This window comes from Oncorhynchus masou, chromosome 10 (genome assembly GCF_036934945.1).
Source record: "Oncorhynchus masou masou isolate Uvic2021 chromosome 10, UVic_Omas_1.1, whole genome shotgun sequence".
Taxonomy (NCBI): Eukaryota; Metazoa; Chordata; class Actinopteri; order Salmoniformes; family Salmonidae; genus Oncorhynchus; species Oncorhynchus masou.
The window spans coordinates 25149599-25167471 of record NC_088221.1 but is presented as its reverse complement, the minus strand read 5'-3'; the positions used below and the strand labels follow the sequence as shown (position 1 = coordinate 25167471).

Below are 17873 nucleotides of genomic sequence, written 5' to 3'. Positions count from 1 at the left end.
TGCTTACTCCAAAAACTAAAAGGAAGAATTAAGTTGGTCGGGAGGATGGTGGCCTATGACATGGGGAGAACGCAAACGTCGAGGAACCCAAAAAGTTGCATGTTGAAATTTTTTGCATTTTAACTTTAACTACTTGCTACTTTGCAACTACTTAGCATGTTAGCTAACCCTTCCTCTAACCCTAACTTGTAACTACTAACCTCGCTGAGGTTAGCCACCTAGCAGAGGTTAGCCACTTAGCAGAGGTTAGCCACCTAGCAGAGGTTAGCCACCTAGCTAAGTGTAATTCGTAACATATCATACGAAATGGATGACGGACATCCAAAAATGTATGCATACTGTACCATAAGAAACCACTTTGTGCCTAACAGGGATTGTGGAATCTGTAGTTTGTAGGTGGGAATCTCAGGATGAGTGAGCAGGTGAAAGAGATATGGTGTGAAGAAAACAAGAGCAATGTGAAACTGGTAGACAATGGAGTTTATATTTCCTTTATTTAACGAGGCAAGTCAGTTAAGAACAAATTCTTCTTTTCAATGACGGCCTAGGAACAGTGGGTTAACTGTCTGTTCAGGGGCAGAACAGCAGATTTGTACCTTATCAGTTCAGGGGTTTGAACTTGCAACCTTCCGGTTACTAGTCCAACTCTTTAACCACTAGGCTACCCTGCCGAGTGACGGACAGAATGCTTACCTTTTCTCCTTTTACTCCACTGCAGTCACATTTTCCTCCGCACGATGACCCAGAACACCCCTACAGAGAGAGAGAGAGAAATTAGCAATCAATCTACTTTACAGTCAACTGCATTAGTGATCAATAGACTGAGACCATTTTACACCACTAGAGGGCATCATAATCCCCCCCATCTGATCACCCCTAGTTTTCCAATGCCCTCTGCATTATTTTACAGCATTTAGCTCTCCTGCCAGTGGGAACCCTGACACTACCATAAACACGCACACACACAACATAAACCAGAATCATTCATTTGATCAGATCAAATGATAAGAAAGGCAATAGTGGTGCTAACTGTTGTCATTTGCTTTGCAGCTTTGGGGCAGCTCTCCTGCAGCAACCCTACCAGGCAGTTACCCACATGACAGTTTATCAGCTGGCCTCACTACTCTCTCAGCCCTCTCTCCCTATTACTCTTGCCAGGGAACTGGCCTGTACCCCATCTCTGCTCTCTTCCCTCCATTTCTAGAGACAATATCTCTCTCATCACTCAATACCTAGGTTTACCTCCACTGTATTCACATCCTACCATACCTTTGTCTGTACATTATACCTTGATGCTATTTTATCGCCCCCAGAAACCTCCTTTTCCTCTCTGTTCCAGACGTTCTAGACGACCAATTCTTATTGCTTTTAGCCGCACCCTTATTCAACTCCTCCTCTGTTCCTCTGGCGATGTAGAGGTGAATCCAGGCCCTGCAGTGCCTAGCTCCACTCCTATTCCCCAGGCGCTCTCTTTTGATGACTTCTGTAACCGTAATAGCCTTGGTTTCATGCATGTTAACATTAGAAGCCTCCTCCCTAAGTTTGTTCTATTCACTGCTTTAGCACACTCTGCCAACCCGGATGTTCTAGCTGTGTCTGAATCCTGGCTTAGGAAGACCACCAAAAATTCTGAATTTTTCATCCCAAACTACAACATTTTCAGACAAGATAGAACTGCCAAAGGGGGCGGTGTTGCAATCTACTGCAAAGATAGCCTGCAGAGTCCTGTCCTACTATCCAGGTCTGTACCCAAACAATTTGAACTTCTACTTTAAAAAAATCCACCTCTCTAAAAACAAGTCTCTCACCGTTGCCGCCTGCTATAGACCACCCTCTGCCCCCAGCTGTGCTCTGGACACCATATGTGAACTGATTGCCCCCCATCTATCTTCAGAGCTCGTGCTGCTAGGCGACCTAAACTGGAACATGCTTAACACCCCAGCCATCCTACAATCTAAGCTTGATGCCCTCAATCTCACACAAATTATCAAGGAACCTACACAGGTACCTCCCCAAAGCGTTAAACATGGGCACCCTCATAGATATCATCCTAACCAATTTGCCCTCTAAATACACCTCTACTGTCTTCAACCAAGATCTCAGCAATCACTGCCTCATTGCCTGCATCCGTAATGGGTCAGCGGTCAAAACGACCTCCACTCATCACTGTCAAACGCTCCCTGAAACACTTCAGCGAGCAGGCCTTTCTAATCGACCTGGCCGGGGTATCCTGGAAGGATATTGATCTCATCCTGTCAGTAGAGGATGCCTGGTTATTTTTTTAAATGCCTTCCTAACCATCTTAAATAAGCATGCCCCATTCAAGAAATTTAGAACCAGGAACAGATATAACCCTTGGTTCTCCCCAGACCTGACTGCCCTTAACCAACACAAAAACATCCTATGGCGTTCTGCATTAGCATCGAACAGACCCCGTGATATGCAGCTGTTCAGGGAAGCTATAAACCATTATACACAGGCAGTTAGAAAAACCAAGGCTAGCTTTTTCAAGCAGAAATTTGCTTCCTGCAACACTAACTAAAAGTTCTGGGACACTGTAAAGTCCATGGAGAATAAGAACACCTCCTCCCAGCTGCCCACTGCACTGAAGATAGGAAACACTGTCACCACTGATAAATCCACTATAATTGAGAATTTCAATAAGCATTTTTCTACAGCTGGCCATGCTTTCCACCTGGCTACTCCTACACCGGTCAACAGCACTGCACCCTCCACAGCAACTCGCCCGAGCCTTCCCCATTTCTCCTACTCCCAAATCCAGTCAGCTGATGTTCTGAAAGAGCTGCAAAATCTGAACCCCTACAAATCAGCCGGGCTAGACAATCTGGACCCTTTCTTTCTAAAATTATCTGCCAAAATTGTTGCCACCCCTATTACTAGCCTGTTCAACCTCTCTTTCGTGTCGCCTGAGATTCCCAAAGATTGGAAAGCAGCTGCGGTCATCCCCCTCTTCAAAGGGGGGGACACTCTTGACCCAAACTGCTACAGACCTATATCTATTCTACCCTGCCTTTCTAAGGTCTTCGAAAGCCAAGTCAACAAACAGATTACCGACGATTTCGAATCTCACCATACCTTCTCTGCTATGCAATCTGGTTTCAGAGCTGGTCATGGGTGCACCTCAGCCACGCTCAAGGTCCTAAACGATATCTTAACCACCATCGATAAGAAACATTACTGTGCAGCCCTATTCATTGATCTGGCCAAGGCTTTCGACTCTGTCAATCACCACGTCCTCATCGACAGCCTTGGTTTCTCAAATGATTGCCTCACCAGGTTCACCAACTACTTCTCTGATAGAGTTCAGTGTGTCAAATTGGAGGGTCTGCTGTCCGAACCTCTGGCAGTCTCTATGGGGGTGCCACAGGGTTCAATTCTTGGACCGCCTGTCCAACATCACTACTCTGGACGGAAAGTTAAATCTAGAATTGGCTTCCTATTTAGCAACAAATCATCCTTCACTCATGCTGCCAAACATACCCTTGTAAAAGTGATCATCTTACCAATCCTCGACTTTGGCGATGTCATTTACAAAATAGCCTCCAAAACCCTACTCAACAAATTGGATGCAGTCTATCACAGTGCCATCCATTTTGTCACCAAAGCCCCATATACTACCCACCACTGCAACCTGTACACTCTCGTTGGCTGGCCCTCGCTTCATACTCGTCGCCAAACCCACTGGCTCCATGTCATCTACAAGACCCTGCTAGGTAAAGTCCCCCCTTATCTCAGCTCGCTGGTCACCATAGCATCACCCACCCGTAGCACGCGCTCCAACAGGTATATCTCTCTGGTCACCCCCAAAACCAATTCTTTCTTTGGTCGCCTCTCCTTACAGTTCTCTGCTGCCAGTCATTGGCAGCAGAGAAATCTCTGAAACTGGAAACACTTATCTCTCTCACTAGCTTTAAGCACCAACTGTCAGAGCAGCTAACAGATTACTGCACCTGTACATAGTCCACCTATAATTTAGCCCAAACAACTACCGCTTTCCCTACTGTATTTATTTTATATATTTATTTATTTTGCTCCTTTGCACCCCATTATTTTTATTTCTACTTTGCACATTCTTCCACTGCAAATCTACCATTCCAGTGTTTTACTTGCTATATTGTATTTACTTTGCCACCATGGCCTTTTTTGCCTTTACTTCCCTTATCTCACCTCATTTGCTCACATTGTATATAGACTTGTTTCTACTGTATTATTGACTGTATGTTTGTTTTACTCCATGTGTAACTCTGTGTCGTTGTATGTGTCGAACTGCTTTGCTTTATCTTGGCCAGGTCGCAATTGTAAATGAGAACTTGTTCTCAACTTGCCTTCCTGGTTAAATAAAGGTGAAATAAATAAATAAAAATTATCCACCTGTTCCTTCACTCACGTTTGAGGCATGTTGCCAGAGACCTGTCAGGCAGAGCAGGCTGGAGTATATCTACTGAGACTGGGCTAACACTGAGGACAGGGCTAAGGAGCACACCGCCATGTGAGTGACACTCCCAAGAAGCACACACACATATACACGTGTGACTAACCCTAAGTAACCCCTACAGAGCACAGTCGTAGAACCCCAAACCAACAGTACACACATACATACAAGGGGCTCCAGAGTGGCACTGCGGTCTAATGCACTACATATCAGTGCAAGATGCATCACTACAGTCCCTGGTTTGAATCCAGGCTGTGTCACATCCGGCCTTGATTGGGAGTCCCATAGGGCGGCGCACAATTGGACCCAGCGTCGTCCGGGTTTGGCCCGGGGTAGGCCGTCATTGTAAATAAGAATTTGTTCTTAACTGACTTGCCTGGTTAAATAAAGGTTAAATAAATAAAAATATAGAAACATACATACAAACATATAGTACAGACATTCAAACATACAGTACACACATACAAACATCTCCACCATCTACCCTCACTTCCTTTCACAATTCCCTGTTCACTCCCCACTCTCTCTCTCACACACACACACACACACACACACACACACACACACACACACACACACACACACACACACACACACACACACACCATGCCTCCGCTCCAACTCAAGTCCAAGCTAAGTGGATCAATGTGTACTTGCTGCTGCTGATCTGAGAACCCTGGTAAACATGGGTATCAGTCACCCTCTAAAACTCAAACCAGATTGGATCTCCATCCTGCTATCTTCATCATCACTTCAGGCCCCACCTGCATTCACTGTACATGTGTGGCCTGCAGCAAGTCAACCTCTCTTCTTCATACAATCTCTCTTTCGCCACTTCTTTCTTGCTCTTTCTCTTTTCCTCACTCTGTAACAGTGTTGCTTCCGTCCCTCTCCTTGCTCACACCTGGATTTGAACCACGGACCTTCTGAACACATCGACAACAGTCACCCACAAAGAATTGTCACCTATCGCTCCACAAAAGCCGCAGCCCGTGCAGAGCAATGGAAACTCAGAGCGAGTGACGTCACCGGTTAAAATGTAACTAGCTTGCACCGCTAACTAGCTAGCCATTTTACACCAGTTACCTAACTTTCCTATTGTTTTATAGAGATTTCACTAGATGTCCTTCTAATGTGCTGGAGGAATAGTCAATTAACATGGTAGAGTGAGTGCCTGCCTTGCGAGAGCAAGATTACTGACTGTATGAACAATCTACCTACATGTTACTTGTTATGGTAAAATCTTCTAGCTCACACCAGTATGGCTTCAGATGTACATAACCTTTTACTGGTCATTATTTTGACAAATCCCCATGATTGTTAGATACTGTAAGCCAAGAAGAGTTGAAACTGACATTTATGACATTCACAAATGTAACTGATTTCAATGTCCATGTGTTGTTCTCTGTTTCCCTCCGCCTCCAATGCTCTCTCTTTTCTGTTTGTTCCGTCTCCCTCTCCTTCCCTCCATCCTCCTGTTAGATAAAACTTCTTTCTCTGATCAAACATTCCAGCAGGCTCTTTGCATGACCGAGATACCCCCAACCCTCTAACCCAGAACACACTGACACGCATGATGTGGTAATGTCTCCACACGTGTATGTGTGTCATCTCCTGTCTATGTTCTCACTCTGCCATTCTGCGATGTCTATCACACACTCTCTAACCACAACATGCTGATGTAACAGGATATCAAAGCAAGAGTAGCCTATTTTTAGATGTCCCTTTTTGCTTTCTTTCTCAGTCTGTTTCGCATCTCACTAAACCAAAACACCAGATTGGCGAGATAACAGGCAGACTGAACAGACATCCATACAAAAACAGATTTGTAGTTAATGACCTGTGCTGCTAGAGAGAGAGAGACTGTCCACTGGGCATAGACGTCAATTCAACATCTATGCCATGTTGGTTCAACCAGTGTGTGTCCAGTGGGTGGGGTGGTTGAGTATCTGGTTCTATGTGAGAAAGGGATCGTAAGAGGGCGTTATCACCTAGATTCCCAAGTCTATAGGGCTATGGGGACTATCAGTAATAACAGAGAGCAGTAACATGTATAAAACATCTCTCTGTGCATGTGTGAGTATGTATGTGTGAGGGTTTCTCTCCACTAGTTCTCATACTGGACCAATAGGCCATGACAGCAGAATTAAATCAGTGTGAAAATGATGAAAACAGAGAGGATGAGGAATGAAATGATTGTGAAAGTACAGGGTAGGAGGTGAGGATGATGTATGAGTCTTGACTTGGCTGTAGTGAAGCCATTTTCCCAGAACGGTTGCATACTCAAACACTAAACAGATTCCAAAACAGATTTCAGATTCCAAACAGACTTCAAAAGAAAATAACCAACAGTATGCTTCGTGGTGGGGAGAGATTCCTGGGTGTTGAGTGGAAGGTATTGAGTTTGAGTAACCAGTACACAATGGTCATGGCCAAAATCTGGCTTTCCTACTACTTAAACTGCATACGGTGTACTAATCGTACTCCATACTTTTTTAGAACATATTGTTTAGTAAAAGCAAATGTAGTAAGCTACAATTAACAGCATACTAGACTACTGAGAATGCCTCATCTAATGCGTAATTGCGTTGATTCCCATCATTCGTTCATTTTGGTACAGTGCGACACACCTGGGTCTCGGAATACGATTCTATTACTCAATAGTGTGTACAAAAGTCTATTAGATGAAAAGCCAAAATGAGTGTGACATCCCAGCATGTAAAGCATACTACATTTTCAAAATTTCACATACTATATACCCAAAATGCCTACTATTTAGAACCAAGTAGGGGTATTCGGACACTGCCAATGGCCTGGGTCTGGTGTAGGTACAATAACCACCTCAACATAAACCTCACAAGTCGGTGTAAGCGTGGTTGTGTATCATTTGTATGCTTGTGTGTCTGCCTGTCAAATCTGTCCAAAATGATTTGTATTGTGTATATTTTTGCCAGAAGACCTGCAGGTGCTTATGTGCGTGCCTGTAGAATGTTGCATGTGCTTGTGTTTGCTTGTCAGTGTATGTATGCGTGTGTAATTGTGGGCGTGAGTGTTTAATCCATGGCCATGCTGCACAGGGCCCATGGGCTCCCGTATTTGTTTAGAAACAGACAGATATCATCTCAGAGTGCCAGCAGATGAGTGAAGGGAAAGAGAAGGAGAGGAAAGAGTAAAAAAAGGGAGAAAGGAGGAGAGAGACCAATTACCAGAGCTCATAGAGTGTGAGAGCGAAGGTCAGTTCAGAAGGAAGGGACTGTGATAGGACCAGAGGTAGAAATATCTACAAGCTTTGTGTGTATGCAAGTGGGGGGATTCGACCATTTGGCCATAAATCTCCCAGTAGGCTCAATCCCAAGAGCTCAGCCAGTTCAACACTTTCCCACTAGTTTGTCTGAAGTCATCATTGGTTTGTCTAATGAAAAGTAAAGTAAAGCTCTTCTTAGAAACTCCCTATACTGAGGAGAGACGTAATGTTTAGACTCCAGATTAGAGGGCTGAAGCCGGGGGAAGAGTGGATTGATACTAGGGGGTCTGACAGCCATATAAACAGTCATTATATGAAAGAGGATGAGAGTGCGAGAGAGTTATGTAACTGTATATGTCCATAATCACCTTGGCAGAGATAAGCATACAGACCTGCGGATGGATGTTCACATAGAGCCTGATCATCACTTCTCAGTGACCACGCCCGATTGACTGGCCGACTGACCATATGCCTCAAATCAAGACAACCCTAAAATAGCCCTAAACATGCTGGAAGACTGATTCTCTGAAGGACTCTCCAACTCAATTACTGTAGAGGCCTAGCTAGAGAGACATACAGAGAGAGAGAGAGAGACATACAGAGAGAGAGAGAGAGAGAGAGAGAGAGAGAGAGAGAGAGAGCATGTTTTCCCTCTCCTAGCAACAGGACTTTCCCTGAAATCCTAAGGCTAAGACAAACAGGGTTCCTCTCACTGTGAAATTCGGAGGGTATTTCTGTACAAATCTGCCCTTTACTGTAACATGCCATCTGTATGAAGCAGCTACACTCTGTTCTCCTTCTCCCTGTTACAGACAAGCAGTGGAACAAGCTGTGATCAGACAGAGATCTGGTCAAAACATCTACAATATGAAAAGAGTCCAATCACAAGGGTTTGTTTCCATGGTGATTTTGCTATGAAAAGGCAGCATGACTTTTTCCTCCCTGTGTGGGAAAGACCATTTTGGCTGGTATCACTTTTAATAGCTCACAAGGTTGCTGCCATGTCCTACCTATGGTGGTGAGCTGAAAGTTAGGAAAGCAGTACTGTTGTTCACCAGATGGGGGCAGAAACATGACTTGGCTTGAAGCCTTTGAAACTGGGGTGCGCTCACCTTTGATACTGTAGGTTAACCTACTGGCACTTTCCTGAATGGTCTGTATAGTTTTTATGAGCGTGTCTAAATAAGTGTGTACTGTAAATAGGTGTGTCAGAAACGTCATCAACACATGCATATCTAACCTATAGGTCAGGTATGTCTAATGTCCTGAAGCAACCTTTGGAGCTTACAGCCACATTTCTGTGGTATAGCACAACATTGCCTTCATAGCTGCCCACCACTGATTGATGCACCCCACAAACCCCCAGTCTATCCCAAAAACCCTCAGCGGCTGACTTCAACCCACGCCTGGCATGTGGGAGAATCAGTCCCTCATTCCAAGACCTCTCTCCCTAAAATGTTGCTGCAATAGCCTGAAGTGTATGTGCACTAGAGGTCGACTGATTAATCGGAATGGCCGATTAAATAGGGCCAATTTTAAGTTTTCATAACAAATCGGAATTCGGTATAGATATTTTTTTTCAGCTTTATTTAATCTTTATTTAACTAGGCAAGTCAGTTAAGAACACGTTCTTATTTTCAATGACGGCCTAGGAACGGTGGGTTAACTGCCTCGTTCAGGGGCAGAACGTCACCTTGTCAGCTCGGGGGATCCAATCTTGCAACCTTACAGTTAACTAGTCCTTGTGCACTCCACAAGGAGACTGTTACGCGAATGCAGTAAGCCAAGATAAGTTGCTAGCTAGCATTAAAACAATCAATCAATCCTAATCACTAGTTAACTACACATGGTTGATGATATTACTAGATATTATCTAGCGTGTCTTGCGTTACATATAATCTGACTGAGCATACAAGTATCTAAGTATCTGACTGAGTGGTGGTAGGCAGAAGCAGGCGCGTAAACATTCATTCAAACAGCACTTTCGTGCGTTTTGCCAGCAGCTCTTCGTTGTGCGTCAAGCATTGCGCTGTTTATGACTTCAAGCCTATCAACTCCTGAGATGAGGCTGGTGTAACTGAAGTCAAAAGACTAGCTAGTTAGCACCGCAAATAGCGTTTCAAATGCTACTTGCTCTACATGGGTAACGCTGCTTCGAGGGTGGTTTTTGTTGTGTTCCTGGTTCGAGCCCAGGGAGGAGAGGGACGGAAGCTATACTGTTACACTGGCAATACTAAAGTGCCTATAAGAACATCCAATAGTCAAAGGTTAATAAAATACAAATGGTATAGAGGGAAATAGTCCTATAATAACTACAACATAAAACATCTTAACAGAAAATATTGAAGACTCATGTTAAAAGGAACCACCAGCTTTCATATGTTCTTATGTTCTGAGCAAGGAACTTAAACGTTTTGCATTATTTAAACCAAATTGAACATGTTTCATTATTTATTTGAGGCTAAATTGATTTTATTGATGTATTATATTAAGTTAAAATAAGTGTTCATTCAGTAGTTGTAATTGTCATTATTACAAATAAATAAATAAATAAAATAAAAATCGGCCGATTAATCGGTATCGGCTTTTTTGGTCCTCCAATAATCGGTATCGGTATCTGTGTTGAAAAATCATAATTGGTCGACCTCTAATGTGCACGCATGCAGACACACACACACACACACACACACACACACACACACAGTGATTGTGAACCTGCGGTATAGACAGTCAGACCACTGCTTAGCTTTTTATTGAATGTGATACAATGGCAGTCAGTCATAACAATGTTTTGTGTCTGGCTTGAAGGTATTTCCTCTGTTCCACCACAGAAAGTACATAAGATCTCACTCATTCATAAACATGGCTCTCCTCCTTACCTCCTCAGCTGGAGTGAAGAGGAATGACTATGGGTATTATCTCAACTGCTCATATCAGGAGGTCAGAATGTGGAAGAAGACTGCTTGTTGTTGTTTTCAGAAACTAAAACAAAAGTCTTCCTGCTCCGAGTGTGTGTCTGGTCAGCCTCAGAATGCATACAGCACTGACATTAGCATTTTCTCCTGAAAGATGGAGGAAAAGGGGAAAGAAGAGAGACGAGGGCAGAGAAGGGGGTGGGGTCTTCCTTACTTCCTTTCCCACAGATACGGATTTCACTGAGGGGAAAACCATGGAGATAACTCTACTTTCTCCGGACCCAGGGGTGGTTTGTGTATTCATTGTAGTTTCAACTACAGTATTATTAGAATTAACAAAGTAGACAGCTTACACTGTGTTTGAACCCACAACCTATGGAGCATCCAATTGGACCATTCGATCATCACCAGATTAGCCTGTTGCGCTAAATACCCTTTAAACAGAGGATAATGAGTTACAGGAAGGTTGTGCAACTATCGGGTTTGTTCCCCTTGTCTCTACTGAGTTGTGAGATGTTCTAATGGGCCATAATGATGTAGTCTGGCTCCTTTTCCCACAGCTAGGATGATAACCGTTGCAAAATATTGTATCAATGAAGATACCTCTACCAAATGCCTGGATGCCTTTTCCACACAGCAAATTCTCCAGTGTTAAATTTAACACTGGGCCAGTGTCTATATGGGTCCACACTTGAGTGTTCAATTAACACTGTGCTTAGTGCTGACACTGTTAGACGGTCAGTGTTAGGGAATTAACATGTTCAGTGTTATGCAATAATGCCTTTTTCTTCTTTGTGTGCATTTCCGGCAGACTAGACGCCGTGTTGCGTATTGCTGCCTTTCACAGGTCGGAGTGTGGATAGCACATTTCGGTCACAAAAAAAAGGGGAAAGAAAATTGCATCAGCCTGGGAGAATGGAACCCATTCTCTCAAAACGTATTGTAGATATTCTGCATTAAAATCTCTCACACCCAAATATTTCTCTGCTGCCGCAAATAACACATCTATCTTCCGTGACTTCCGCTCCGTCGGCTCAGTGCAGTTGATCAGGCCAACTTACTGGAGGGCTCCCAGTCGAATCCTCACCCTTGGGCTATCCTCTATTCTCTTCACTGCCTCAGCATAGGGAACGTTCTGCCTCTAGCAATCTGTCCCTTTCTCACAGAGTTCACACACAGTGCCATCTCTATCCCAACTGTACACTCCCTCTAACCAAGCCTTCTCACATCTGGAATCTCCCTTCTACACACTGCTGCGACATGTCCGAATCCTGTAAGAATAGAGACGGGACACCATAGTGTTAACTTACTAAACAGTTTCCTAAAAATAACACCGGATATCGTTCCAGAGCATTATGGGTAGTGTAGTACATCATGCTACATCTACTCCTTTTAGCTCAGCACTGTTCTCATGTGAACTGTTCCTTTTCTGAGGATACTGAACTTAGGTTTCTTTTCAGTCTTTACAAGTTCAGCCTTTCTAGAGCTTTTGAAACCCTGCCTGATCTAGTGAAAGCACTGGGGGATCACCAGTAGGACAGAGGTGAATTCTATTTCTCCTGAATACGCCCATGTCAGTCTCTACCAAATAGGATCTCAGTGTTGGGGCTGTTCTCAGAACTGATCCTGGAGTTTGTTCTGTAGTGATCCAAACTTCCTGTCCAGATGTGAGTTCTGGTAGTGATCTTGAGCGGTGGTGATGATTGTAGTTCTTTGCTTGCTTCCCCCTTCCTTCCTCATCCATTTTGCGGAAAGCCTGCACATCTGGCCACTAGGGATCCAGTTTGGTTGTTGTTTGTGGTAGGCTTGTGCACAGATGTCTCCCTATTAGCAGTTGTGCTGTAGAGAATACATGCTCCAATGGTGTGGCTCGGTATGCCAACAGTGCTCTGCTATGGTCCATGTCTCTTTTCCAGAGATGTTTTTATGGTCTGTACAGCACGCTCCACCTCTCCACACAGGTGACTAGCAGATTTGGGATAGTAGGAAGATCAAGGAGGCTGTGTGTGTGGGTGTGTGTGTGTGGGTGCTAGACACAATGCCCACAGAAGGTGTTATTGTGGTTACCAGCTCCAAACATTCTGATTCTAACCCACGCCAACAATGCTTTGTCTCCAATCCAACCACTTTTATTAAAAGTCCAGAAAGAATATCCAGAACATCTCTTTTCACTCTAATATCTTTTTATGGTCACTTTTCCCTCATTTTCCCCCATTGTAATTGACGTATGATTGATGAGGTCATAATCTTGTAAAATTACCACAACCAACCCAACACCATTCAACTGTCTACAACTGATTTCAAACCATCAGCTGTGTTGACCACACTGTCTGTAACCACAAACTGTAGACAGCCTGGGAGGAGAGGAGAATATTTCCTTTACCCACTCTGACTGGCTGGGATATGCAGCATGACATTCCTAGCCTTCTCTGGAGTTGGGCGGGAAGAAGAGAAGAGAGCAGGAGGAAAGGGGGAGAGAAAACAAGGGCAGGAGGATCTCACTGCCTTACTTGGAAGACGAGGCTACTGGCTGGTACTACTGTACTGGTTCAGTAAACAGTGTGTGTCTTGTGCCGTGCCATTTGTGTCATTCTTGTGTGTGCGAGTGCTTGGCTTGGCACAGTGTGCAGAGGCTGGCTTCTCTCTGCCGAAATCAATACGCAGAAAACGAGTCACACATCATATGGCTAAGTAGCATTGCAACCAGGATTAAAGACGTACATTAGTTCTTAAATACAGACATAAATCTTACATTTCCTCTGGTTAAACTCAATAAAGACATGGGAAACGTACACTGGACTGTACAGCTAGCTCCTGTTTCCTTCTGTTTCCCTTAGTGACTTTACATAGAGCAGAAACAGAGTACACACACAGCAGAAAGAAACCCACCATTTAAATGTAAAACATGTCTCTTGGGCTAGGGGGCAGAAGGTATTCATCTACATTGCAGGAATATGTACACAGCAAATTCTCTAGGGTTAAATTAACACTGAAACTGCTGACCCATATAGACACTGAACAGTGTTCAATTAAAAAAAGCAGGGTTGGTTTGCTGAGATATGACTCAGCGGGTCAGAGCAGAAGACTGGTGGCTTAGCTCAGTAGGGGCGTGGCTTTCAGGAAGTTATTTTTGGCCACCCATGAGAACTAACGTCATTCCAGTTCATCCATTCTGTTGACTTGTTATCATGTTACGGTCAAACACTGACACCTTTGTAGCTTTAATGAAGCTTACAGAAGTTTATGCTGTCCTGAAAAGCCTATGTAATGCCCAATGTGATATCCCCAAAGGTATGGCAACCACTTTGTTGCAAATAATAATTGTAATATTTTTTCCATCAGAATATTTAATGTTATATTGTTGTGTACAAAACTTAACAAAATCAACAGGAATGACATTTACTCTCACAGGTAGCTCAAAAGTAATTATAAAAGCCACGCCCCTAATAAGCCACGCCTACTGGAAATAACCTATGGCTGTAACAGTCCCCAGTGTCTATACAGGTTCATACTTTCAGTGTTAATTTAACAATCTCAGTGTTGATTTGCTGTGTACTGTTACTTCTGCAGTATGCATTGACAAACCTTGCCACATGAAAGAAAAATAATGAAGAATCAAAAACAAGACACACACACATATATAGTCTACTGCCTGTAACTGGTCCTATAATTATACTGATGTGCATGGTTCTGACCAATAACCAGGAAAGCGCTGATCCACAATGTAAAACATATAAGTGTAATCATGTCACACACGACCACAGAAACAGCTTCACATGCACACCTGCCAGTCAAACATGCACCTGCCAGTCACACACACAGCCAGGTTAATGAACGCACCAAGCAGTCACCACTATGTTCACACATGACCGACTGAGCATGACCACAATATTAACATGTGACTGGGACACAGGTCCAGGTCAAAGAAGACCCGGTAGAACTAAGGCCCTGCGTTTCCCCTGGTCAGGTCACATGGTCAGGATAACTACTGGCCCAATGTGTAATCACCATGACAAAACATGTGTGACTGACTACTCATAATGACCTGCTCGTAAAAATGAATGTGGAGATTCCCTGATACAAAACAATCCAATGTCCATTGTTAAAACCCATAGGAGAGAGTTGTGGACAGGAAGGATAACATATGGCATTGACATGGAAACTGGCTCTTTAACATGTCACTGGACATGGTAGATAAAGTAGGAGCACTCTACTGTAGGAACCATTAGTGTACGACACAAATATACTGTAGAAACACACACACAACTGTCCGAGGCAAGTCCAGGAATTATCACATGCCAAATTCCCACTCATTCCTTAGAGAAAATGTGACAATTGTTTTAGGGAAATTCTCAGGCATTCTGACCCACTCACAGTGTAGCCATCAGTGTGTGTGTGTGTGAATAAAGAAACCTCATATGTTTGCCAGATGTCAGGAAAACTGCAGCTAGTACGGACCACTTTAGAACATTTCCCTATATAACAGACTCACGAGAGAGAGAAAGAATGTGGCTGACGAAAATCCCATATTCCATTAAACAAACCCATTGCAATTCATTGAGAATAATTTGAGGGTGTTATGGTAGTAACTACAGAAGACTTGTGGTCACCACCATCAACATGAGTGAATGAAACACACACACACACACACATTTATACTGACACTCTACACACACACAATCGTATTAATTTACACTGCTACTACTCTGTTTTTCATACATCCTGATGACTAGTCACTTTACCCTTCTACATACAGTGCCTTCGGAAAGTTTTCATACCCCTTGACTTATTCCAAATGTTGTTACATACAGCCTTATTCAACCTGTGGTAAACTCCTTTGATTGGACATGATTTGGAAAGGCACACACCTGTCGATATAAGGTCCCACAGTTGACAGTGCATGTCAGAGCAAGCCACGAGGTCAAAGGAATTGTCCGTAGAGATTCGAGACAGGATTGTGTTGAGGCACAGATCTGGGGAAGGGTACCAATATATTGCTACAGCATTGAAGGTCCCCAAGAACACAGTGGCCTCCATCATTCTTAAGCGGAAGAAGTTTGGAACCACCAAGACTCTTCATAGAGCTGGCTGCCCGGCCAAACTTACAGTGGTTATTCCTTTAAAAGTTTGGAGCTTATGGCGCGACCGTTTGTGGTAGATGGTGGCAGATTGTGGTAAATTGCGTCATTCTGGCAACAATGGCTTACACTTAAATAACGAAATCTGCGGCACCCCGCAAGCTGTGCTGCAGTACACCACAACTTTTAAAGGAAGAACCCCTGTTGCAATCAGGGGAGAACGGCATTGGTCAGGGAGGGAACCAAGAACCCAATAGTCACTCTGACAGAGCTCTAGAGTTCCTCTGTGGAGATGGGAGAACATTCCAGAAGGGGATTTCACCATGAAGCCAATAGGGACTTTATTTTATTATTATTATTTAATCTTGTCTCATCGCTGAAACTCCCCATCAGGCTCACCAATGGGGACTTTAAAACAGAGTTTAATGGCTGTAATTGGAGAAAACTGAGGATGGATCAACAACATTGTAGTTACTCCACAATACCAACCTAAATTACTGTACATAATGAAAAGGATGCCGGTACAGAATAAAAAATATTCCAAAACATGTATCCTGTTTGCAATAAGGCACTAACGTAGGGCTACACAATAACTATTTAAGAAGCTCTGGTCACACAAATTTCCTAGGTGGCAGATCCGGATGGATAATGTAATTTATCAGTGTAGTAATAAACCCCCACTTTCCCCTAATTCTACACATTTTGCATGGGCCAGAGGTTTATTTTGCTGTTTTAAACCTAATTTCACCTACAGGACACCTACACCAACCGATGTCACATGAAGGCCATAAAGATCATCAATGACAACAACCACCCGAGCCACTGCCTGTTCAGAGACCCAACGGGACTCATTTCCTGCTTGAATTATGCAGAAACGGGCAGCGTTTAGGTCAGGTAATTGATTCTGTCTGAAAGGGGAGAAATTGTGCTTTACAATGGTATTGACATTACAGTTGATCTGTATGTATTACGTTTTTGGGGCACTAAAATAAGAGCAATTGTACGGACCAAGGCGATGTAGGAGTTTACGTTATAACGTTAGCAATCTAAAAATCGAGGGGAAGCCACCGGATTGTGGCTAGCTAACGTTAGCATTGCTAGCTATTCTTGACAAACTTTGCTTTGTAAATTTGACCAATATGGTAAAGCTGGCAAAGTTATTTCCTACTAAATATTTTACTACTTTGGCAATGTCATTGTATTTCCAGACTGTGTCATTTAGATGAAATAGTAGCTAGTATTCATCCAGAATGACTGGGCTTATCACCACTTTAGGGCACCACTATGGCGCTGCCGGCAGGGAGCGGCTTGAGAACGTTCATAACAATGGCGGCAGCTAGTCTTACTGGGGTCCGACACATAACGAAAAAGACATGGTGTGACCGAGTGACAGATGTGCAACCTATGAATAGATGCAGTAAAGAGGTCAATGGAACACAGACCGTGTGGATGGAACAGGGATGCCGGATATTCAACTAATCTGATCCAACAAAGTGGATGTTCGTCAAATTTGTCATGATTTATGTATTGTAACAGTCCCACAACGTGGTTACTAAAGTCCAATTTGGATATATTTGGCAGTTTTCTTTGCATAACATTTAGAAGTCGTTAATGTAGGCTAATTTTGCTGGGGGGCCAATGAGGAGATTGGGATGGCTCCTTGATTTTTGAGAGCTATGGCTATAAAGATGTATTGATTGTAGAAGTGTAATTTTGACAATCCTAGCACTGCATTAATGGAAAATAACCTTGGCTTTGGCATGCATTCAACCCTTTGCCTTTCTGACTCCTAGCTATACTAGTTGGCTAATAACATTACTGGGATGGCACCTTGATTCTCGAGAGCTATCGCTATGAAAATGTTGAGTATGGAATTTAGACGTGTTATACTCGCCTCTTCTGCATGAAAATCCTTATTGGTTACACATAGAAGATCGTGTACTGAACATTACAATTACAATCCTAATAAGTATTGTGTACATGTTTTATCTGTAGGATTCCAGTCTTGAAGAGCTGCAGACTGTCCAAAATGTAAATAGTGAAACATTTTTTGAACTCACATCCTTTGGATTTGAGGTGCACTGATCTTTGTTGTTGTAACATTCACCTACACATTCATTACAAATGGCACTCTTCTGCACTGTTGTTTTAGTTATACGTTAATCTGACTACTCTCATCATTG

The 17873-nt window shown here is 43.3% G+C and overlaps 1 protein-coding gene across 1 annotated transcript in view; it reads right to left on the bottom strand.

The window, feature by feature from the left end:
* LOC135547377 (collagen alpha-1(IV) chain-like) overlaps nucleotides 1-17873 on the bottom strand; it is a 61808-nt gene that overhangs the window by 28554 nt on the left and 15381 nt on the right. Inside the window, exon 2 of the mRNA XM_064976354.1 lies at nucleotides 694-753. Within this exon, the coding sequence (XP_064832426.1) occupies nucleotides 694-753 (60 nt within the window). The remainder of the gene's footprint in view (nucleotides 1-693; nucleotides 754-17873) is intronic.